Here is a 24,849-nt window from a genome sequence, read left to right on the forward strand (position 1 = left end):
ACCCCTTCCATGACGGCTCACATGACAGACCTGACGTGCTCGACATAGCCCTCTTGAAGAACGTAACACTCCAGTTGCATTCGATAGAGGCGCTATCCGGCTTGATTCAGACCACAGACCATACTAATCCAGCTAGGACCCCCCCAAACCGCGGCAATCCAACAAAAAATTACCGATGGAAGCTGTTGGAACAGCGACTAAAATCAGACTCTTCGCAGCTATCCCAAATCCCTGACACCATAACTCAGCAGAAGCTGCGAAAGACCGCCATGTCCCTATTTACTAAACATATAACTCAAGCGTTAGACAATTCGACGAGACAGATCACGTGTCCCACAGGGATCGTCGTGAACTGCCTCCCGATTAGGGATTTAATTAGAAGAAAAATGCGCCACTAGAGCCCATGACACAGCACCGACAGACGATAACCGTAGAACGCTACGTAATCTCCAAAGGCAAGTGAGAGAAGCACTCGCTTCCTTTCGAGAGGACGGCTGGACAGGAAACTCTCGTCGCTCTCTCCAACGCACCAGGCATTCTGGTCGTTGCAGAGAGCAATGAGAGCGACACTGTCTCGGTAATGCCTCTTTGGTTAGACCAAACCGACCACCCGCTTTCGGACGACAGAGAGAAGCCGAATGTCTAGCAGACAGTTTTGAGAGTCAATGCTCCCCTAGCGACCAACCGAGTGACCCGGGTCACATAGATAAAGTCGATGAGTACGTAGCTCAAAGACTTACGCAACCCCGGTAGACGCCGCGCTAAAAGAAACGTCACTTCCGGAAGTGACCGACATCATCCGCGCATTCCACGCTAAAAAGCATCGGGGCCTGATCGCATCACGAATAAGGCCCTGAAAATCCTTCCGCCGCGACTAATTTCCTATTGGTCCTCATCTTCAACGCACTACTGAACGGATGCGCGTTCCCCGACCAATGGAAAGAGGCCATAGTAATAGGTATTCCGAAACCAGGGAAACCGAAAAACTTACCGAGCAGCTACCGGCCGATTAGTCTGCTCAACCTCTCGGAAAAGTCTACGAAAGGATCGTCTTGAATCGCTCAAACAGGAAGTGGAGAAATTAAAATCCTCCCCAACCAACAGTTCGGCTTCAGAGCCAAGCACTCCAGCGTCCACCCGGTGCACCGCCTCACGGACCACATCACCAAGTGTATTATAATCAGACGTTCCCCATAAAACGGTGCAATCTTCTTCGATGTGGCGAAAGCATTCGACAAAGTCTGGCACAACGCTTGATTTACAAGCTGTTCAAACTAAAGCTGTCAGACAGGCTCGTTCACATTATTCGAGCCTACTTGTCGAACCGCTCTTTTCCGCTATCGAGTGGAGGCACCCTATCCTCCCCCGCCCAATAAGAGCAGGAGTCCCTCAGGCTCCATCCTATCTCCAATTCTTTACTCGTTATACACGACGATATCCGGTTCAAAAGGACCAACACATCTCGCCTCTCGCCCTCTCGCGGTGGCACCGCAGTTTATACCTCATCAAGGTCTCTAGATTACATCATCTCTCGACTCCAGAAAGCAGCCAAAACTTAGGGAATGGTTTCGCCAATGGAGAATCGAGATTAATCCAGACAAAAGCACTGCAATTATTTTTCCAGAAATAATCGAGTAGGCATCCCCTCCCGAAAAATTCCTTGTACGACAGCCCCATTCCTTGGCAGAAAAGGGCCAATATCTAGGGGTCACTCTGGATAGTTATTTCACTTTCAGACCCCACATTCAGTCAGTTAGAATAGGGCAGCCTACATCCTAGGTCGCCTATATCCCCTGATCGCAGTAAAGTAACTGTCCCTTAGAAATAAGGTCACACTTTACAAGACCTGCATACTTCCAATCATGTCGTACGCGAGCGCGTGCTTCGCCACGCCCGTCCCTCAGCCATCACAAACTGCAAGTGCTGCAAAATAGATTCATGCGCAAAGCCACAGGCCACCCTGGTACTCAGGAATCCCGACCTCCATAGGGACCCTCCGACTTCCTACGGTAGCTGCACACTTCAGACGATCTCAAAGAGATTTTTCGAGTCCGCGACGGTTCATCCCAACCCACTAGTAGTCAAAGCGTGTGACTACTCCCCGTCACCCAACTCCCCGTTAGGCAAGAGCGTCCAAAGACGTTCTCCTAGACCCTGACGACATAACGACAACAGACAACACAGACGCAACGAGCCCCACGACACAAATCACATTCACACACACCGCCTTCGCCGGCGAAGACGAGGTCCGTTTCTAACACGTCGCTCCGGCGTTCTGCCGTCGGGGGGACGTCATGTATTCCAATATCCAAATCATCCTCCACTACAACGACGTCCTAAGCCGAGGTCCGGCCTCTTAGAGGCACCTTGGGACGGGCGTATCCTATGTCGGGCCCTTTGGGCCCGAATTAAACGGGTAGGTCCATCGGGCCGCCCACCCCTCCCGGTGACGCTGTAAAAGCCAATAGGGCTAACAGCTACTTGTCAAATCGAAAAAAAAAAAAAAAAAAAAAAAAAAAAAAAAACGGCTGTCATTATAGTTCGATCGTCGCTGTAGTGCACAAACTGTCCGTCGTTTCGCCGTTCCGTGTAGAATTTACCGATAGATTAGTAGTAGTAGTAGTAGTTTATTTATTATTACTACCTTTTTATTAATAATGGCTCGTACTAAACAAACCGCTCGTAAATCAACCGGTGGTAAGGCACCACGTAAACAGCTAGCCACGAGGCCGCCCGTAAGAGCGCACCGGCAACCGGAGGATTGAAGAAGCCTCATCGTTACAGACCCGGTACTGTGGCACTTCGTGAGATCCGTCGCTACCAGAAGAGCACGGAACTTCTCATCCGCAAGCTACCCTTCCAACGTCTAGTACGTGAGATAGCTCAAGATTTCAAGACCGATCTGCGTTTCCAGAGCTCTGCGGTGATGGCTCTGCAGGAGGCTAGCGAGGCGTATCTCGTAGGTCTCTTCGAAGACACGACCTTTGCGCTATTCACGCTAAACGCGGCACTATTATGCCTAAGGACATCCAGCTAGCAAGAAGGATTCGCGGCGAACGTGCCTAAACGTAGAAGTGTCAATGGTGTGTTTTTTTTATATGTGTATGTACCTAAATAGTTGTGTGTGTGTTTGTATAATACTGGAAATGTATATATATATATATATATATATATATATATATATATACATACACACATATATTTATAGTTCATCCTACGATATAAACACAACACAACAACGAATATAAAAAAAGGCCCTTTTCAGGGCCGCATATATATCTGAATTAATAAAATAACGTTTCATCGACCGATAACGTCTAAACAAACAATATTATGCCTATCTTGAACAAAATAATATATAATTAGTGAACGGAGAAATTTTTATATACTAATATAAAATTATTATGTTACGATTTATTATTAACCACACACAGCACCAGTATTTAGATCAATAAATCGATAGATATGTATAAGTAGCAATACAACATATTAATATAATACGCGTTGTAAAAAAATAAAATATTGGACGTAATGTTACGACGAAAGTAAAGTATACAAAATAATAATAATAATAGTATTAATAATTACATGATTCTGGAAACAAGTCGAAACATGTTAGTCCCCCATCGTGTCGTCGGCTTACTTTGTAGATGGCAGTTCCAACTACTGCGCAGGTGCCTCTCTTCAGTTTCTTTCTAAGAACGATTGTAAATATGTTTTATTATGTATATGTCTATTTATTTTTTATTCATCTTCATTGTAATATAAAATATATATATTTATATACATATTTATAACAAAAAAAAAATTTAAGAGAAACATTACTAGAGGCACGACGGACAGTGGTCGCGGGGTCCGGGGAGGGCGATATAGTAGTACCCCGTCCCTCGCCCCGTACATCCACACCACCACATCGTACGTTTCCCCCACCAGTAAAACTACCGGTATACACTAAAAAGGAACGCATTTGTATCAGACGATTTTACACACGGAACGACACGCGCGCGCAACGCTATCGTTCGGAACGTTCGAAATCGTAAAGAAGTGAAGAAGAAATAATAATAATCGCAACGACTACATCATCATGACGGTCGCGGTAAAGGAGGAAAGGGTCTGGGAAAAGGTGGAGCCAAGCGACACAGGAAAGTACTCCGTGATAACATCCAGGGTATCACCAAACCGGCCCATACGTCGTCTGGCACGCAGAGGCGGCGTCAAACGTATCTCCGGTCTGATATACGAAGAGACCAGAGGCGTTCTCAAAGTATCCTAGAGAAACGTCATCCGCGACGCCGTCACGTACACCGAGCACGCGAAGAGGAGACCGTCACAGCCATGGACGTCGTGTACGCCCTGAAGCGACAGGGACGCACCCTATACGGGTTCGGCGGTTAAACGTTCGGCGTGTCTATACGTATATAACCGGCTCCCGACTACGTGATATAAAGCAGAAGAGGAACAACCACAACACCAACCAAAACACAACACAAACACCAACACCGACACCGACAACATCATCATGACGATATCATCTCATCGTCACGAATAATAAAGTGAAGAAATGTCGTCTTGTCAATATATATACATGTGTGTATATATATATATATATATACGTCTCGCGTGTGACTGAGTGACCGATCGAGCGAGTGCCTGTGCCTGTGCCGATTCTTCTCCGCCCGACTGGAATATAAATTTTCTCTTCTCCGCTTTATATCATGTGTCATCGGAAATATTTTGTTTTTTAAAAAAAGGCCCTTTTCAGGGCCGCATATGTATCCGTTAAAATATATTATTCACAATAGTGAATATCGAATACGAGTTTCAACGACGGAATATTAAAAATGGATGATAGGTATAGGTGGTGCCGAACTCCACCTATCTAGTTGGATTTCAAATTCAACTTACTAAAATCTACTCTCACGACGAAAACACAGTAAACGAACACATTATTAACTCTCAATTATAACACTAATAATACATATATTTATTATTGTTATTTTATTATTTTATTATTATATGAATTTATATTTATCTACTAATCGCCAACTCATACAAGGTATATCTTAAGGGGTATATTATTTAATTATGTAATTACTTAATTATTATTGATTATGTTATTATTCTACGAATTTATATACATAATATATATATACACTCGTATATAGGTGAATACTTTATTATAATTCTTCTCTGAATACAATTCATATTTTCTTATCCCTCCGAATATATGTAAATGTATCGATGTATTTATTATGTATATCAAACGGACATCCCACCGATGTACCTATAAAAATTATTATTATTAATTAATTTAACATTTTAAATAAATTGAGGTGATCGATGATACTACCACAACCACACTAACAACAACAACAACTACTACTACTACTACAACCATCGTCATTTCGATAATCGTATCATCATAATATTCATCTTCTATTATACAATCAATATAATAAAATTAACGTCCTGTTATTATTATTATCTAATAATAATATTAAAACGACGACGACGACGACGACGACCACTACGAAGCGACGACGATGATGATGCATTCATTCGCCTTTGCTTCTCGCCATACTCTAGCCTCCTAGTGTGTGTTTTACGAGACCAGACTTCGATGCCGCATAAACCGTTCAAATCATAACAGACGATGATTATGTTATCAGGGTATTGGAGTGATGTCTTCGTTTTCAATTAATCGATATTACATTAGATTATAGGTATTCTAAATGAGAGAAAATAACTTTTAAACGAGACCTTAGGTACGTCCCGAATGATATATCGAATTCAAACGTCTATAATCTATGCTATCTACGTTAATTATGTAATTCATTGTTGATATTGAGAGTCAGGTTAAGATTAATCATATTGCATCTTTGAATTTAAATAAACATATATATTATATTAAATAAAACGTATAAACGGATGGATGTTAGTGAAAAGTTAGAAGTGTTCGTACGTGAAAATGTTTAGCGACAACGCGGTTCTCCTTACGGTATATTCGACGTTCATGAATCCACTAGCGACCTCTGCGGCGAAACGAGTTCGTATATTTCTCTCGCTCATTATTACGTATAATAAAAGTCGTCGTCACGCGTCCACTTTCGTGTTCGTATAAAATAAAATAACATTTTTATTTATTTTCTTTTTGCTTTTCGTTTTTTGTCTGTCTGTCTGTCTGTCTGTCAGTCAGTCTTATTGTTAGTTGTGTTCCGTAAACTGTGTGTGTGTTCGTTTTAAAAAGAAGTAAAATGGCAGATACCGCAGTAGCATCCGAAACTCCAGCTCCGGCTACACCGGCGAAGAAACCGAAAGCGGCAGCGGCCGCAGCGGCCGCCGCCGCCGCCGCAGCGGCTGGATCGAAGAAACCTAAGGCTAAACCTACGCATCCTAAAACCGCTGAAATGGTCAACAACGCCATTAAAGAGTTGAAGGAGCGCAGCGGTTCATCGTTACAGGCCATCAAGAAATACATCGCCGCTCAATACAAAGTCGATACAGAGAAATTGGCACCGTTCATAGAAAATATTTAAGAGCGCCGTCGAATCCGGTGCCCTAATACAGACAAAGGGAAAGGGTGCTTCTGGTTCTTTCAAATTGGAATCTAAATCATCGGCAGCAAAGAAACCCTCATCGTCGGGAGGTGGCGGTAAGGCCAGCGGCGGTGGTCCCGCCGGAGGCGGTAGGGCTGCAGCATCTTCGGCATCGGCTAAATCTAAGAAAGCCGCCGCCACGGCATCGGCAGTGGCCGCGAAGGGAGGTAAGAAAGGCGGTACCGCAGCTTCGTCCGCTGCGTCTTCACCATCTAAAGCTAAAGCATCGCGGCGGCGGCTAGGGATAAGAAAGCGGCCGCAGCCGCAGCCGCGGCTGCCAAAAAGAAGCCAGCTGCTGCTAAGAAAGGTTCCGCATCCGCCAACGCCTCTGCCGCATCCTCAGCGGCAGCGTCTAAGGCCAAAGGAGCAGCATCCAAGGCCAAGAAGAGCGCCAAACCTCCACTAAGAAACCAAAAGCCCCGAAAACCGAAGAAAGCAGCCGCCGGTACCCGAAATCGAAACCCGCAGCTAAGAAAGCAGCAGCAGCGAAAAAGTAATAATTTTTTTTTAATATTACTTTATCTATCGCGTAAATCAGCGACGGCGGCGGCAGCATCGGCACCGTGAGTTTGAGCGTCATCTTCGATTCCGTTCAATGATGATGATGATGATGATGATGATGTTGATACGCGGGACCCGGGGGTTGTTGTTGTTGTTGTTGATATTAGTGTGTTTGTATATTTGAATATCAAAGTCGTCGTATAGAATTACGATAGAATCGAAATTATTATATATTGATATAATATAATAATAATAAGATCATCATAACAACTTGATTCAATGGAAATTGTCAAGCCGAATGTACATAGGTAATTAATTATGTTCAGTTTTTGTGTGTGAAACATTCTTAAATATCATCGATATCACACACACACACGCCCACGCACACACACACCGACGGCATCGCACTGTCTCTCCGTGCCCCCATACACTACAACGTTCGAAGAATCGACGAGAGTGACGTTCATCTTACTAGCACACGTCGCAGATACGAAAGAAAGCAAAAGAAAAATAAATAAAAGCCCTTTTCAGGGCTAACATATGTTTCATTATGAACCCAATGGTGTGTTCTCGTTTTCAACTGACAAAGATCGTCTTAAAATAATATACAGATAGATAGATATACATATAGATAGATATACAGAGAGATAGATAGATAGATAGATTAGATATGTATAATCAGAAATAATAGTATGTACGAAAATAGCGTACAATTCAATAATAATATTTTAATCTGAGAATAACGTCAGTATTAAACATACTCATTCGTGTTATAATAAATATGATGATATATTATGAAAAATATTAGTTACATTGCAATAATATAATAATAATAATAATGAAAACATAATTATAATAATCTCATAACTATCATCATCATCACTATGTAAGCTCCCTATCACTTGCAATATTTTTCTTTTACCTCAGTTTAGTTTTGGAAACCCCTCCCCACTCCACGTCTACTTTAGCTCGTTATTCGTCTATATCCACCAGTACGTGTAGAAGTATAAAACGATCGAGGCGACCTACAAAATTTTTTATATACGTCGACTCTCTGTCCGTCGTGTGTATAATAATAATAGGTGTTTCGTTCGTTCGTTCGTTCGTTATATTTTTTCGACTAAACCGTTAATAACATTCTATATTAACAACAATGTCTGGACGTGGTAAAGGTGGCAAAGTTAAGGGAAAGGCAAAGTCTCGTTCTAACCGTGCGGGTCTACAGTTTCCTGTGGGTCGTATACACAGATTGTTGAGAAAAGTAACTACGCGGAGCGCGTCGGTGCCGGTGCTCCCGTTTATCTCGCTGCCGTTATGGAATATCTTGCAGCTGAAGTTCTCGAGTTGGCGGTAACGCTGCCAGAGACAACAAGAAGACCAGAATCATACCTAGACATCTTCAGCTAGCCATAAGGAACGACGAAGAGTTGAACAAGCTTCTATCGGGTGTGACGATAGCTCAGGGAGGTGTACTACCAAACATCCAGGGCCGTATTACTGCCAAAGAAAACGGAGAAGAAGGCCTAAATGACAGCCAGCCCCCTCACATTAACCATCGTCGTCAACATCATCGGACAGCGCACCATCGTGTCATCACTATATACAGACAGATACAGAAATACAGAGATGTTGAAAAATAATAACAACAACAACAACAACAACATCTTCATTACTCGCACTAACCGACTCATTCTTCTTGTGAAGTAATAGTGCATGTCAGTATTTTTATTACTGATAATATAGAGAGAGAGTGAGAAGTGTTTCTTATAGGGAATGGGGATGATGTGATGTTTGTTTATTTATTTTATTTTTTTTTTTGTATGTATATAGTCATACATCCAAATGATGTTTTAAAAGGCCCTTTTCAGGGCCACAAAATAAATCGTTGTTTAACGTATATGTATTTTATATATATATACGAACAGTTCCAACGATACGAGACGTCGTCAATTATAATAAAAATAATATTTTATTATCGTTTTACGTATTCATATAATTAAGAAATTGCCTACGCTCAGTATATAATTATATATGACTTTATGAAAAACAAATTAAATAACAAAGAATAATCTACTTTTGTAAGCCGATGATCTGCTTAATGCGATTATTATTATTATTATTATTACTAAATTTAAAATTTAACAAAAAGATCACAAAGCATTTAATAAACCGAAAACTAATTTGTGTTAATTACATTTTATTAATAAGAATATATATGTATATAATAATTAAATAATAATAGGAAACACCGATATTCGCATACTGACTGAACTATTTTTGAGATATTGTTATTATAAAACTTATAACTTACATTGTGTCATTTATATTTTGGCAACATGGTTATTTTTGATATTGTTATTATTTTATTTTTCATGACTCTCCTACCGCCGACGAAGAAACTAGGAATTCGCCCAGCCCCCCCCCCCCCCAACGTATAATTCACTTCGGACCCCATCGTCGAAACCGCTTCCCATTGGTCGGCGGGGACGAGCGTGCTCGATACACACGTATCGGCTTGAACATAAAAATAATAAATAGTAGCAAATTTCTGTGAATTTTTTGAGACATTCCCTTTCCGATTTTCGACTGGTGCAGTCGCTTTTTCAAAGCGACACCCAGTTGAACTCAATTATAATCTTGTATCATCACACCTTCGTGGATATACGACGAGGCTCCCTTCACTGTCGGTATTGCTTGGCGCCCGCCCGGTCCGCTCCGCTCTCCGTCAGCGTATTAAGAACTAAGACATTATAAGTGAAGTGCAGTGCTGTGTGTCTTCATAGTGCAGTGTGATTATAGTGCTGTAATTGTTATAGTGCTTTTATTAATTCAAAGTGCTGTATTAATCAGTGTTATTACTTACAGTGCTGTATTATTTTCATAGTGCAGTGTAGTGTAAAATTAATATAATAGTGATATACCTGTGCGCGTTCGCGTGAAGCCAGGCGTGCTAGGACCGCGCCCCGTCACCCGTACGAGGTAGGTCGTGATAGGCACACATCTCGCCCACACCAGGCGAGACAGTTATTAAACAATAGGTACACATCTCCCTGCCATTAGGCAGGGAGGATAGTTAGCTAGTTTACCGAAAAACCAGTCTTTAAACACAAAATGGACGCCAAGAAAATTAATATCGAATTCCTCCTGGAATTCATTAAGCGGGAGAGCCCGGCTCTCCTGCTGAAATTCGCCGCCGCTTCCCTCACGGGCGAGATGCCCACAGGGAACAACGCCTCCGACATGGAGTGCGAGTTCGCCTCTTCGGAGGAGACCCTCTCCGGCTCAGAGTCCGGGTCCCGTTCCTCTGAATCGGAGGACGAAAACGACGGTTTCAAAACCGTCGTATCCAAGAGGAGGAAAAATAAAACGCCATCGCCGCTCCCGCCGAACGGAGCAACCGTCGCGTCCCCACGTGCGGGGTCACCCCGCGTACCCACCCCTGCAACGGCCGCGTCTGTCGCGAATACCCCCGCCACCCGCGCCGCCGCCCCTCAACGGGTAGCAACGGCCACGACGGTCGCTGCAAACCCCGGCACCCGCACTCCCGCCCCTCACCGAATAGCAACGGTCGTATCTGACACAGATACCCCCGCCACCCGCGCCGCCGCCCCTAAGCGAGTAGCAACGGTCGCTTCATCGCGCCCCGCATCCCCCGCAGGGAGTAGCACTTCCTCTGCCCCCGCTTCGCCTGTCGCTAAGCGTCCGAAGTCCGGCGTTATGGATGCCCCCGCCCCCGCCTCATCCGTCGTAGACGCCGCTACTCCGCCACGTGCTACGGCGCCCCCGCCTCTCTACATAAGAGAGAATAATAAATGGGATCAACTTTCCCAATTATTCATTGAAAAAAAGATCCACTTCACCTCGGCCCGACCAACCAACATGGGAATAAAGGTCCAGGTGTCCACAGCGGTGGACCACCGTCGTATGACGGCCCTCCTGCGCGAGCGTGGTACGGAATACCACACCTACGCGCTCGAGGAGGAGCGCCGCCTCACGGTGGTAATCCGCGGGATGCCGTGCGAAATTCCCACCGATAGCATTTTAAGTGACCTTAAGTCACAAGGCCTGCCCGCGCAGGCGGTACACCGTATGTACCGCCCAACTAATAAGCGGCCATTTAATATGGTTCTCGTCCACTTGGACAACACCAAGGAGGCGAAGGCCATTTTCAACATTAGAACCGTCTGCTACCTGTCCGGCCTACAGGTAGAACTTCCGCGTGGTCGTGGCATCCCAGGGCAGTGTCATCGCTGCCAATGCTACGGTCACTCAGCCCGGTTTTGTAACGCGCGCCCGAGGTGCGTTAAGTGCTTGGGTGATCACGGAACAACAGACTGCCCGCGCAAGACACCAATGGAGGATGTCCCTCCGAGCTGCGTTCTGTGTCAGCAGACGGGCCACCCAGCGAACTATCGCGGGTGCCCGAAAGCGCCACGCAGGGCAAAGCGAGGCGGGAAGAAATCCTCGCACCAGCCGAAGGCTCCTAAAGCCTCTGGTGCTCAGCCCTCAGGCCCTAAGGCCCCAAAGGCCACCCAGGCACTTCAGGCCACCCAGGCCCCTAGGGCCACCCAGGCCCCTCAGGCCACCCAGGCTCCACGGGCCCCTCAGGCCCCGACGGTCAATGCCTGGTTCAAGAACCAAGCCGTAGCCCCCACCGCAACCGCGCAACCGTCCGAGACCGCGAAAAACCAAGGCAGTGGAGATACGAACCCGCTGTCTTCAATAAGAAAATATTTCGGGGCGTTCGATCCGCCCGAATTGCTTGTCTTCAGTAACAAACTGAAGGCGTCGGAAAACGACCCGGTGGCGCGTCTCAACGCATTCGTCGAGCATGCGGCGCTCATCAACGCCATATACAATATCACTAAGTCATCTTAAATGGCTTCCACAAATAGTAGGATAAAACCCCGCTCTCTGACCGTCGTTACGTTTAACGCTAACGGTCTCACCCGTCAAATAGACCAAGTGCGCGACTTCGTAGTCAAGCACCAAGTAGATATACTACTCATTCAGGAATCATTCCTAAATCCCAGCAAGAAAGATCCCAAAATTGCCAATTTTAATATGGTAAGGAATGACAGAGCTTTCTCTCCAAAGGGAGGCACTGCCATTTACTTTAGAGATCCCTTCACTGCACCCACTAGACCCTCCGCCTCTAATAGTCTAGAGGTCTCTCTATGCCAGTAAGCATGACGGGCCATCAGCCCATCACTCTTGCCTCAGTCTATCGCCCCAGTAACCTAAACATTGACGAGAACGATATAAAAACGTTACTCTCAATGGGAAACGCCACCCTTCTGGCTGGTGATTTCAATGCGAAACATCCCCGCTGGAACTCCGTAGGGTACAACACTAGCGGTCAAATACTAAACAGACTGACAGACAGACGCGACTTTAATTTTATTATTGCTGCTCCCCTGACACCGACCCGCTACTCGAATCGAGACGACCACAGACCTAACGTGCTTGACATAGCGCTCTTGAAGGACGTGACACTACAGCTGCGCTCTATCGAGACGCTATCCGAGCTAGACTCCGACCATAGACCTGTCCTAATCCAGCTAGGACCTCCTCCCGATGCGGCGCCCCAGACGAAGAGGATCATCGATTGGAAACAGCTCTCCGAGCGACTCCAGTCGTTAGATTCTCCGCACCTCGACCGAATCCCTGTCACCATCTCCACGGTCGAGGACGCGCAACTGGCATGTGTAGGATTAGGGAACTTCATCGATGGCAAGGTCGAGGGATGTACGAGGGAAATCTTAGATGGTCATAACGGCCGTCGAGAAATCCCTCTGGATCTACGCGACCTTGTCAACGAAAAGAATGCCGCGAACAGAGCTCACGACGCGGCCCCACACCACGGAACAGACGTAGGCTTCGTCGCCTCGCGAGGCAGGTGAAGCGCGCCTTCGCCGACCTCCGAGATGAGAACTGGGACAGGAAGCTCTCCTCTATCACCCCTTCGTCAGGCCTTCTGGTCGTTGCAAAGGATGATGAAGAGAGATACTGTCGCGGTGATGCCTCCACTCGTACGTCCCGACAACCCCACCCCGTCTTTGACGATCGAGACAAAGCGGAATGCTTAGCCGACGGTCTAGAGAGCCAATGTAGTCCGAGTAGTCAACCGACAGACCCCGACCACATCCGACATGTGGAACAGGTAGTGCGCGATAGATCACTTCTATCACCGGAGGACCCACCTCTCAAAGAGACTTCTGTAGACGAAGTCTCATCACTAATAAAGAGACTGAACGTTAAGAAGTCTCCAGGATCAGATCGAGTCACTAATAAAGTGATAAAGATTCTACCGTCCCGCCTCGTTTACCTACTGGTATGCATATTCAATGCTCTGTTATCTGGATGCTCATTTCCGGATCAATGGAAAGAGGCCATTGTCATAGGTATCCCTAAACCGGGCAAACCTAGGAATCTACCGACCAGTTACCGTCCCATCAGTCTCCTGAGTAACTTAGGAAAGTTATATGAAAGGATCGTACTGTCCCGCCTCAAAACGGAGATAGAACGCCTGAATATAATCCCCAATGAGCAGTTCGGGTTCAGAGCCCGTCACTCTTGTCCCCAATTGGTGCAACGCATAACGGAGCACATACTTGTCGGCTTAAATGCCGCAAACAAGAACAGGACCGGGGCTCTCTTCTTCGACGTGGCGAAGGCGTTCGACAGGGTCTGGCACGATGGCTTGGTATACAAGTTGTATCAATTCAAAGTGTCAGAAAGTGTAGGCTCGTACTAATCATACGAGACTTTCTGTCGAATCGTTCCTTCCGCTACCGAGTGGAGGGGCAGCTCTCGTCTCCTCGACCAATCAGAGCTGGAGTCCCTCAAGGATCAGTGCTCTCTCCCATACTATATTCAATTTTCACTAGTGACATACCCAGGCCTCCTCACCCCACCAGGCTAGCCCTATTCGCGGACGACACCGCACTCTACACCACCCACAAAGATCCAGAAAAAATTCACAGTCGCCTCCAAGATGCTGCCACCGCCCTAGGCGACTGGTTTCGCAAATGGAGGATCGATCTAAACCCCGAGAAGAGCACAGCCGTGTACTTCAAACGGGGCCGATATATCGACATCCCATCCCCAATTTCTATCTTCGGTACACCTATCCCTTGGCGGAAGGAAACCAAATACCTGGGAGTGACGCTAGACAGACCAATGTCCTTCAAGCCACACATCCTAAAGGTCAGGAACCGAGCCTACTTCGTCCTCGGTCGTCTCTATCCTCTTCTATGCAAGCGGAGTAAGATGTCACTTAGAAATAAGATGACGTTATACAAAACTTGCATAAGACCAATCATGGCCTACTCGAGCGTAGCATTCGCTCATCGTTATGGGAATCTGAGACCCCTCCAGATGCTCCAAAACCGCTTTCTACGCATGATCACGGGTGCCCCGAGATATATGCGTATCGCCGACCTACATAGAGACCTGGACCTCCCTACAATAAGGCAATACTTCAAAATACTCTCCGTGAGATATTTTGACAGAGCCGCCACTCATCCCAATCCTCTGGTGAGAGAAGTAGTAACATACGTACCGAACCGTCATTACAAAGGTTTTAGGAGACGTCCTAAACACGCGCTCATCGACCCGGACGATGATATCACAGTTAGAAATAGGATCACCGCATCGGTAGATCGCAGTAATAATAGTAGGGTTACACTACACACAGATGCACACACACACCGCACTCGCCGGCGAGAGCGAGGTCCCCGCTTCCGCACGTCCCTCGCGAGAGGGCGTCGGAGGCCGCCGCTGGCAATCCCTCCTTTATCCACGACGTCCTAAGTTCGTGGTCCGAGCCTCACTTCTAGCAGGCGCCCTTAGAACGTACGTACCCTAGAGGCCCTTCAGGCCCCTTTGTAACGGGCCGGTCCCAGCACCGGCCCACTCTTCCGGTGACGCTGTAAAAGCCGCAGGGCTAACAGTATTATACATTACAAAAAAAAAAAAAAAAAAAAAAAAAAAAAAAAATTTTTGAACACAAGCGTCTTGTACTTCGTACCGCGCGCACTGCTGGAATCACTTCGCATCGATAATTATATCGTAAGATTATTCGGTTGTTGTTGTTGTTGTTGTCGTCGTTATTATAATTGAAGATGCCGCCTAAAACGAGCGGTAAGGCAGCCAAGAAATCCGGCAAAGCCCAAAAGAACATCTCCAAATCGGACAAGAAGAAGAAGAAGCACAAGAGGAAGGAGAGCTACGCTATTTACATCTACAAAGTTCTGAAGCAGGTGCATCCCGACACCGGTATCTCAAGTAAGGCCATGTCTATCATGAACTCCTTCGTGAACGATATATTCGAACGCATCGCCGCCGAAGCATCACGTCTCGCGCACTACAACAAGAGATCCACCATTACATCGAGGGAGGTTCAGACGTCCGTGAGACTGTTGCTGCCCGGCGAGTTGGCCAAGCACGCCGTCAGTGAAGGGACCAAAGCCGTCACTAAGTACACCAGTCCAAGTGAAATGTTTCGTTATTAAATAACAAAAAAAAAAAACGTTATAACATCATCATAAAACAACACTTATAATAATTATCACCTATCATATAGGAGGTGTATATGTGATTTTATAAGATTATAAAAAAAGGCCCTTTTCAGGGCCACAAAATGATTCCCATAAAATAATAATAATAATTATATTATATTAATATAAGTTTCACACATCGAACGATCATCCAGCTCGATATTATTTTCAATACATTAAAATATAGTTAGTTGCTTAATATATATCATTATAATATATTGTATGTATTAAAGAACTGATCGTCGACTTACGATATGTATGTATATGATAAAATCTGTATAACTATAATATCAATATGGATACGTAGAAGATATTCTAGAATATAGATATAATTGAATAGAGTAATGAGTTGATCGTGTCGTTTTTAAAAATTCTATATAATTTGTGTGGATATATATATACTTAAGACGATCAAAATTATTACAAAACGACAACTACTATACTACTCATAATGCTAATTACGAAGACGACGGTGTCGATTTAGTGACTAGAAGCCGAAACCCGAACGCCTCGAACGATCCCCGCCGACCGCCTCCGGAGTACGTATATAAGAGCCCGTCGGTTTTAAAACGGCTGTCATTATAGTTCGATCGTCGCTGTAGTGCACAACTGTCCGTCGTTTCGCCGTTCCGTGTAGAATTTACCGATAGATTAGTAGTAGTAGTAGTAGTAGTTTTATTATTATTACTACTTTTTATTAATAATGGCTCGTACTAAACAAACCGCTCGTAAATCAACCGGTGGTAAGGCACCACGTAAACAGCTAGCCACGAAGGCCGCCCGTAAGAGCGCACCGGCAACCGGAGGAGTGAAGAAGCCTCATCGTTACAGACCCGGTACTGTGGCACTTCGTGAGATCCGTCGCTACCAGAAGAGCACGGAACTTCTCATCCGCAAGCTACCCTTCCAACGTCTAGTACGTGAGATAGCTCAAGATTTCAAGACCGATCTGCGTTTCCAGAGCTCTGCGGTGATGGCTCTGCAGGAGGCTAGCGAGGCGTATCTCGTAGGTCTCTTCGAAGACACGAACCTTTGCGCTATTCACGCTAAACGCGTCACTATTATGCCTAAGGACATCCAGCTAGCAAGAAGGATTCGCGGCGAACGTGCCTAAACGTAGAAGTGTCAATGGTGTTGTTTTTTTATATGTGTATGTACTAAATAGTTGTGTGTGTGTGTGTTGTTATAATACTGGAAATTGTATATATATATATATATATATATATATATATATACATACACACACATATATTTATAGTTCATCCTACGTATAAAACAACACAACAACGAATATAAAAAAAGCCCTTTTCAGGGCCGCATATATATCTGAATTAATAAAATAACGTTTCATACGACCGATAACGTCTAAACAACAATATTATGCCTATCTTTGAACAATAATATATATAATTAGTGAACGGAGAAATATTTATATACCTAATATAAATTTATTATGTTACGTATTTATTATTAACACACACAGCACCAGTATTTAGATCAAATAAATCGATAGATATGTATAAGTAGCAATAACAACATATTAATATAATACGCGTGTAAAAAAATAAAATATTGGACGTAATGTTACGACGAAAGTAAAGTATACAAAATAATAATAATAATAGTATTAATAATTACATGAATTCTGGAAACAAGTCGAAACATGTTAGTCCCCCATCGTGTCGTCGGCTTTACTTTGTAGATGGCAGTTCCAACTACTGCGCAGGTGCCTCTCTTCAGTTTCTTTCTAAGAACGATTGTAAATATGTTTATTATGTATATGTATTTATTTTTTATTCATATTCATATGTATATATAAAAATATATATTTATATACATATTATAACAAAAAAAAATTTAAGAGAAACATTACTCTAGAGGCACGACGGACAGTGTGTCGCGGGGTCCGGGGAGGGCGATATAGTACCCCGTCCCTCGCCCCGTACATCCACACCACCACATCGTACGTTTCCCCCCACCAGTAACTACCGGTATACACTATAAAAGGAACGCATTTGTATCAGACGATTTTACACACGGAACGACACGCGCGCGCAACGCTATCGTTCGGAACGTTCGAAATCGTAAAGAAGTGAAGAAGAAATAATAATAATCGCAACGACTACATCATCATGACCGGTCGCGGTAAAGGAGGAAAGGGTCTGGGAAAAGGTGGAGCCAAGCGACACAGGAAAGTACTCCGTGATAACATCCAGGGTATCACCAAACCGGCCATACGTCGTCTGGCACGCAGAGGCGGCGTCAAACGTATCTCCGGTCTGATATACGAAGAGACCAGAGGCGTTCTCAAAGTATTCCTAGAGAACGTCATCCGCGACGCCGTCACGTACACCGAGCACGCGAAGAGGAAGACCGTCACAGCCATGGACGTCGTGTACGCCCTGAAGCGACAGGGACGCACCCTATACGGTTTCGGCGGTTAAACGTTCGGCGTGTCTATACGTATATAACCGGCTCCCGACTACGTGATATAAAGCAGAAGAGGAACAACAACAACACCAACACCAACACCAACCCCAACCCAACACCGACACCGACAACATCATCATGACGATATCTCATCGTCACGAATAATAAAGTGAAGAAATGTCGTCTTGTCAATATATATACATGTGTGTATATATATATATATATATACGTCTCGCGTGTGACTGAGTGACCGATCGAGCGAGTGCCTGTGCCTGTGCCGATCTTCTCCGCCCGACTGGAATATAAATTTTCTCTTCTCGCTTTATATCATGTCATCGGAAATATTTTTGTTTTTTAAAAAAAGGCCCTTTTCAGGGCCGCATATGTATCCGTTAAAATATATTATTCACAATAGTGAATATCGAATACGAGTTTCAACGACGGAATAATATAAAATGGATGATAGGTATAGGTGGTGCCGAACTCCACCTATCTAGTTGGATTTCAAATTCAACTTACTAAAATCTACTCTCACGACGACAAACCACAGTAAAACGAACACATTATTATTATTATTATTATTATATTAATTTATATTTATCTACTAATCGCCAACTCATACAAGGTATATCTTAAGGGGGTATATTATTTAATTATGTAATTACTTAATTAATTATTTGATTATGTTATTATTCTACGAATTTATATACATAATATATATATACACTCGTATATAGGTGCATACTTTTATTATAATTCTTCTCTGAATACAATTCATATTTTCTTATCCCTCCGAATATATGTAATATGTATCGATGTATTTATTATGTATATCAAACGGACATCCCACCGATGTACCTATATAAATATTATTATTATTAATTAATTTAACATTTTAAATAAATTGAGGTGATCGATGATACTACCACAACCACACTAACAACAACAACAACTACTACTACTACTACAACCATCGTCATTTCGATAATCGTATCATCATAATATTCATCTTCTATTATACAATCAATTATATAATAAAATTAACGTCCTGTTATTATTATTATCTAATAATAATATTAAAACGACGACGACGACGACGACGACCACTACGAAGACGACGACGATGATGATGCATTCATTCGCCTTTGCTTCTCGCCATACTCTAGCCTCCTAGTGTGTGTTTTACGAGACCAGACTTCGATGCCGCATAAACCGTTCATAAATCATAACAGACGATGATTATGTTATCAGGGTATTGGAGTGATGTCTTCGTTTTCAATTAATCGATATTACATTAGATTATAAGGTATTCTAAATGAGAAAAATAACTTTTAAACGAGACCTTAGGTACGTCCCGAATGATATATCGAATTCAAACGTCTATTAATCTATGCTATCTACGTTAATTATGTAATTCATTGTTGATATTGAGAGTCAGGTTTAAGATTAATCATATTGCATCTTTGAATTAAATAAACATATATATTATATAAATAAAACGTATAAAACGGATGGATGTTAGTGAAAAGTTAGAAGTGTTCGTACGTGAAAATGTTTAGCGACAACGCGGTTCTCCTTACGGTATATTCGACGTTCATGAATCCACTAGCGACCTCTGCGGCGAAACGAGTTCGTATATCTTCTCTCGCTCATTATTACGTATAATAAAAGTCGTCGTCACGCGTCCACTTTCGTGTTCGTATAAAATAAAATAACATTTTTATTTTATTTTCTTTTTGCTTTTCGTTTTGTCTGTCTGTCTGTCTGTCTGTCTGTCAGTCAGTCTTATTGTTAGTTGTGTTCCGTAAACTGTGTGTGTGTTCGTTTTAAAAAGAAGTAAAATGGCAGATACCGCAGTAGCATCCGAAACTCCAGCTCCGGCTACACCGGCGAAGAAACCGAAAGCGGCAGCGGCCGCAGCGGCCGCCGCCGCCGCCGCAGCGGCTGGATCGAAGAAACCTAAGGCTAAACCTACGCATCCTAAAACCGCTGAAATGGTCAACAACGCCATTAAAGAGTTGAAGGAGCGCAGCGGTTCATCGTTACAGGCCATCAAGAAATACATCGCCGCTCAATACAAAGTCGATACAGAGAAATTGGCACCGTTCATAAGAAAATATCTTAAGAGCGCCGTCGAATCCGGTGCCCTAATACAGACAAAGGGAAAGGGTGCTTCTGGTTCTTTCAAATTGGAATCTAAATCATCGGCAGCAAAGAAACCCTCATCGTCGGGAGGTGGCGGTAAGGCCAGCGGCGGTGGTCCCGCCGGAGGCGGTAGGGCTGCAGCATCTTCGGCATCGGCTAAATCTAAGAAAGCCGCCGCCACGGCATCGGCAGTGGCCGCGAAGGGAGGTAAGAAAGGCGGTACCGCAGCTTCGTCCGCTGCGTCTTCACCATCTAAAGCTAAAGCATCGGCGGCGGCGGCTAGGGATAAGAAAGCGGCCGCAGCCGCAGCCGCGGCTGCCAAAAAGAAGCCAGCTGCTGCTAAGAAAGGTTCCGCATCCGCCAACGCCTCTGCCGCATCCTCAGCGGCAGCGTCTAAGGCCAAAGGAGCAGCATCCAAGGCCAAGAAGAGCGCCAAACCTCCCACTAAGAAACCAAAAGCCCCGAAACCGAAGAAAGCAGCCGCCGGTACCCCGAAATCGAAACCGCAGCTAAGAAAGCAGCAGCAGCGAAAAAGTAATAATTTTTTTTTAATATTACTTTATCTATCGCGTAAATCAGCGACGGCGGCGGCAGCATCGGCACCGTGAGTTTGAGCGTCATCTTCGATTCCGTTCAATGATGATGATGATGATGATGATGATGATGTTGATACGCGGGACCCGGGGGTTGTTGTTGTTGTTGTTGATATTAGTGTGTTTGTATATTTGAATATCAAAGTCGTCGTATAGAATTACGATAGAATCGAAAATTATTATATATTGATATAATAATAATAATAATAACGATCATCATAACAACTTGATTCAATTGGAAATTGTCAAGCCGAATGTACATAGGTTATTAATTATGTTCAGTTTTGTGTGTGAAACATTCTTAAATATCATCGATATCACACACACACACGCCCACGCACACACACACCGACGGCATCGCACTGTCTCTCCGTGCCCCCATACACTACAACGTTCGAAGAATCGACGAGAGTGACGTTCATCTTACTAGCACACGTCGCAGATACGAAAGAAAGCAAAAGAAAAATAAATAAAAAGCCCTTTTCAGGGCTAACATATGTTTCATTATGAACCCAATGGTGTGTTCTCGTTTCCAACTGACAAAGATCGTCTTAAATAATATACAGATAGATAGATATACATATAGATAGATATACAGATAGATAGATAGATAGATAGATTAGATATGTATAATCAGAAATAATAGTATGTACGAAAATAGCGTACAATTCAATAATAATAATTTATAATCTGAGAATAACGTCAGTATTAAACATACTCATTCGTGTTATAATAAATATGATGATATATTATGAAAAAATATTAGTTACATTGCAATAATAATAATAATAATAATAATGAAAACATAATTATAATAATCTCATAACTATCATCATCATCACTATGTAAGCTCCCTATCACTTGCAATATTTTTCTTTTACCTCAGTTTAGTTTTGGAACCCCTCCCCACTCCACGTCTACTTTAGCTCGTTATTCGTCTATATCCCCACCAGTACGTGTAGAAGTATAAAACGATCGAGGCGACCTACAAAATTTTTATATATACGTCGACTCTCTGTCCGTCGTGTGTATAATAATAATAGGTGTTTCGTTCGTTCGTTCGTTCGTTATATTTTTTTCGACTAAACCGTTATAACATTCTATATTAACAACAATGTCTGGACGTGGTAAAGGTGGCAAAGTTAAGGGAAAGGCAAAGTCTCGTTCTAACCGTGCGGGTCTACAGTTTCCTGTGGGTCGTATACACAGATTGTTGAGAAAGGTAACTACGCGGAGCGCGTCGGTGCCGGTGCTCCCGTTTATCTCGCTGCCGTTATGGAATATCTTGCAGCTGAAGTTCTCGAGTTGGCCGGTAACGCTGCCAGAGACAACAAGAAGACCAGAATCATACCTAGACATCTTCAGCTAGCCATAAGGAACGACGAAGAGTTGAACAAGCTTCTATCGGGTGTGACGATAGCTCAGGGAGGTGTACTACCAAACATCCAGGCCGTATTACTGCCAAAGAAAACGGAGAAGAAGGCCTAAATGACAGCCAGCCCCCCTCACATTAACCATCGTCGTCAACATCATCGGACAGCGCACCATCGTGTCATCACTATATACAGACAGATACAGAATCATACAGAGATGTATGAAAAAAAATAATAACAACAACAACAACACAACATCTTCATTACTCGCACTAACCGACTCATTCTTCTTGTGAAGTAATAGTGCATGTCAGTATTTTATATTACTGATAATATAGAGAGAGAGTGAGAAGTGTTTCTTATAGGGAATGGGGATGATGTGATGTTGTTTATTTATTTATTTTTTTTTTGTATGTATATAGTCATACATCCAAATGATGTTTTAAAAGGCCCTTTTCAGGGCCCAAAATAAATCGTTGTTTAACGTATATGTATTTTATATATATATACGAACAGTTCCAACGATACGAGACGTCGTCAATTATAATAAAATATATATTTATTATCGTTTACGTATTCATATAATTAAGAAATTGCCTACGCTCAGTATATAATTATATATGACTTTATGAAAAACAAATTAAATAACAAAGAATAATCTACTTTTGTAAGCCGATGATCTGCTTAATGCGATTATTATTATTATTATTATTACTAAATTTAAAATTTAACAAAAAGATCACAAAGCATTTAATAAAACCGAAAACTAATTTGTGTTAATTACATTTTAATTAATAAGAATATATATGTATATAATAAATTAAATAATAATAGGAAACACCGATATTCGCATACTGACTGAACTATTTTTGAGATATTGTTATTATAAAAATTATAACTTACATTGTGTCATTTATATTTTGGCAACATGGTATTTTTGATATTGGTATTATTTTATTTTTTCATGACTCCCTACCGCCGACGAAGAAACTAGGAATTCGCCCAGCCCCCCCCCCCCCCAACGTATAATTCACTTCGGACCCCATCGTCGAAACCGCTTCCCATTGGTCGGCGGGGACGAGCGTGCTCGATACACACGTATCGGCTTGAACATAAAAATAATAAATAGTAGCAAATTTCTGTGAAATTTTTTGAACACAAGCGTCTTGTACTTCGTACCGCGCGCACTGCTGGAATCACTTCGCATCGATAATTATATCGTAAGATTATTCGGTTGTTGTTGTTGTTGTCGTCGTTATTATAATTGAAGATGCCGCCTAAAACGAGCGGTAAGGCAGCCAAGAAATCCGGCAAAGCCCAAAAGAACATCTCCAAATCGGACAAGAAGAAGAAGAAGCACAAGAGGAAGGAGAGCTACGCTATTTACATCTACAAAGTTCTGAAGCAGGTGCATCCCGACACCGGTATCTCAAGTAAGGCCATGTCTATCATGAACTCCTTCGTGAACGATATATTCGAACGCATCGCCGCCGAAGCATCACGTCTCGCGCACTACAACAAGAGATCCACCATTACATCGAGGGAGGTCAGACGTCGTGAGACTGTTGCTGCCCGGCGAGTTGGCCAAGCACGCCGTCAGTGAAGGGACCAAAGCCGTCACTAAGTACACCAGTTCCAAGTGAAATGTTTCGTATTAAATAACGAAAAAAAAAAAACGTTATAACATCATCATAAAAACAACACTTATAATAATATCACCTATCATATAGGAGGTGTATAGTGATTTTATAGATTATAAAAAAGCCCTTTTCAGGGCCACAAAATGATTCCCATAAAAATAATAATAATAATTATTATTATATAAGTTTCAACACATCGAACGATCATCCAGCTCGATATTATTCTTTCAATACATAAAATATAGTTAGTTGCTTAATATATATCATTATAATATATTGTATGTATTAAAGAACTGATCGTCGACTTACGATATGTATGTATATGATAAAATCTGTATAACTATAATATCAATATGGATACGTAGAAGATATTCTAGAATATAGATATAATTGAATAGAGTAATGAGTTGATCGTGTCGTTTTTAAAAATTCTATATAATTTGTGTGTATATATATATACTTAAGACGATCAAAATTATTACAAAACGACAACTACCTACTACTCATAATGCTAATTACGAAGACGACGGTGTCGATTTAGTGACTAGAAGCCGAAACCCGAACGCCTCGAACGATCCCCGCCGACCGCCTCGGAGTACGTATATAAGAGCCCGTCGGTTTTAAAACGGCTGTCGAGCGAGTCCGACCCCGCACGGTGCAGACGTGCGGCAAAGTGTTCCGATGCTGATTGTTAGTGTGAAAGTGACAAAGTGATAGAAGAGGTTAGAAGATCAACGTGTCCGGCGTTGATCAAGCAGACTCCGAAGAGGGTAGCAGTCACCGTCGCTTAGTCGCCGTTGTTCTGCCGCCAGGTATCACAGTCGATAGGGAAGTAGGTACACCCTGTACTAAAAGCAGGGACTAGTATCGTACTTTCTTACATTTATACACTCCCTGTCAAGGCAGGGAGGACACTCCCCGTTCGTCGTCCATCATGGGCGACAATTATAAAGCGATTCGAGGGACTACTACAGTTCCCGAAAAACAAATTCCCCAATATTACCAAGAAT

At 43.2% G+C, this 24,849-nt stretch overlaps 3 protein-coding genes and 6 pseudogenes across 3 annotated transcripts; all 9 read left to right on the plus strand.

The window, feature by feature from the left end:
- Positions 1 to 4,077: 4,077 nt before the first annotated feature.
- On the plus strand, positions 4,078 to 4,395 carry LOC133320438 (histone H4-like; annotated as a pseudogene).
- Positions 4,396 to 6,177: 1,782 nt separating this feature from the next.
- On the plus strand, positions 6,178 to 7,093 carry LOC133320495 (histone H1B-like; annotated as a pseudogene).
- Positions 7,094 to 8,163: 1,070 nt separating this feature from the next.
- On the plus strand, positions 8,164 to 8,624 carry LOC133320498 (histone H2A-like; annotated as a pseudogene).
- Positions 8,625 to 15,123: 6,499 nt separating this feature from the next.
- On the plus strand, positions 15,124 to 15,613 carry LOC116777904 (histone H2B). Its single transcript, XM_032671698.2, has one exon. The coding sequence runs from the start codon at positions 15,224 to 15,226 to the stop codon at positions 15,611 to 15,613; it is 390 nt and encodes a 129-aa protein (XP_032527589.2). The 5' UTR covers positions 15,124 to 15,223.
- A 731-nt stretch (positions 15,614 to 16,344) lies between these two features.
- Positions 16,345 to 16,803, plus strand: LOC133320496 (histone H3). Its single transcript, XM_061529084.1, has one exon. It carries the CDS (start codon positions 16,362 to 16,364, stop codon positions 16,770 to 16,772), a length of 411 nt encoding a protein of 136 aa, XP_061385068.1. The 5' UTR covers positions 16,345 to 16,361; the 3' UTR covers positions 16,773 to 16,803.
- Positions 16,804 to 17,703: 900 nt separating this feature from the next.
- On the plus strand, positions 17,704 to 18,188 carry LOC133320501 (histone H4). The gene has a single exon (XM_061529086.1). It carries the CDS (start codon positions 17,791 to 17,793, stop codon positions 18,100 to 18,102), a length of 312 nt encoding a protein of 103 aa, XP_061385070.1. The 5' UTR covers positions 17,704 to 17,790; the 3' UTR covers positions 18,103 to 18,188.
- A 1,423-nt stretch (positions 18,189 to 19,611) lies between these two features.
- LOC133320494 (histone H1B-like) lies at positions 19,612 to 20,771 on the plus strand (annotated as a pseudogene).
- Positions 20,772 to 21,924: 1,153 nt separating this feature from the next.
- LOC133320500 (histone H2A-like) lies at positions 21,925 to 22,426 on the plus strand (annotated as a pseudogene).
- An 892-nt stretch (positions 22,427 to 23,318) lies between these two features.
- On the plus strand, positions 23,319 to 23,845 carry LOC133320499 (histone H2B-like; annotated as a pseudogene).
- The last annotated feature ends 1,004 nt before the right edge of the window (positions 23,846 to 24,849 follow it).

This window comes from Danaus plexippus (genome assembly GCF_018135715.1).
Source record: "Danaus plexippus chromosome 29 unlocalized genomic scaffold, MEX_DaPlex mxdp_36, whole genome shotgun sequence".
In the NCBI taxonomy this organism is placed as follows: Eukaryota; Metazoa; Arthropoda; class Insecta; order Lepidoptera; family Nymphalidae; genus Danaus; species Danaus plexippus.

Excerpts from the sequence above, each read along its gene's own strand:
- LOC133320496 (XM_061529084.1), top strand. The coding sequence starts at position 16,362 with ATGGCTCGTACTAAACAAACCGCTCGTAAATCAACCGGTGGTAAGGCA.
- LOC133320501 (XM_061529086.1), top strand. The coding sequence starts at position 17,791 with ATGACCGGTCGCGGTAAAGGAGGAAAGGGTCTGGGAAAAGGTGGAGCC.
- LOC116777904 (XM_032671698.2), top strand. The coding sequence starts at position 15,224 with ATGCCGCCTAAAACGAGCGGTAAGGCAGCCAAGAAATCCGGCAAAGCC.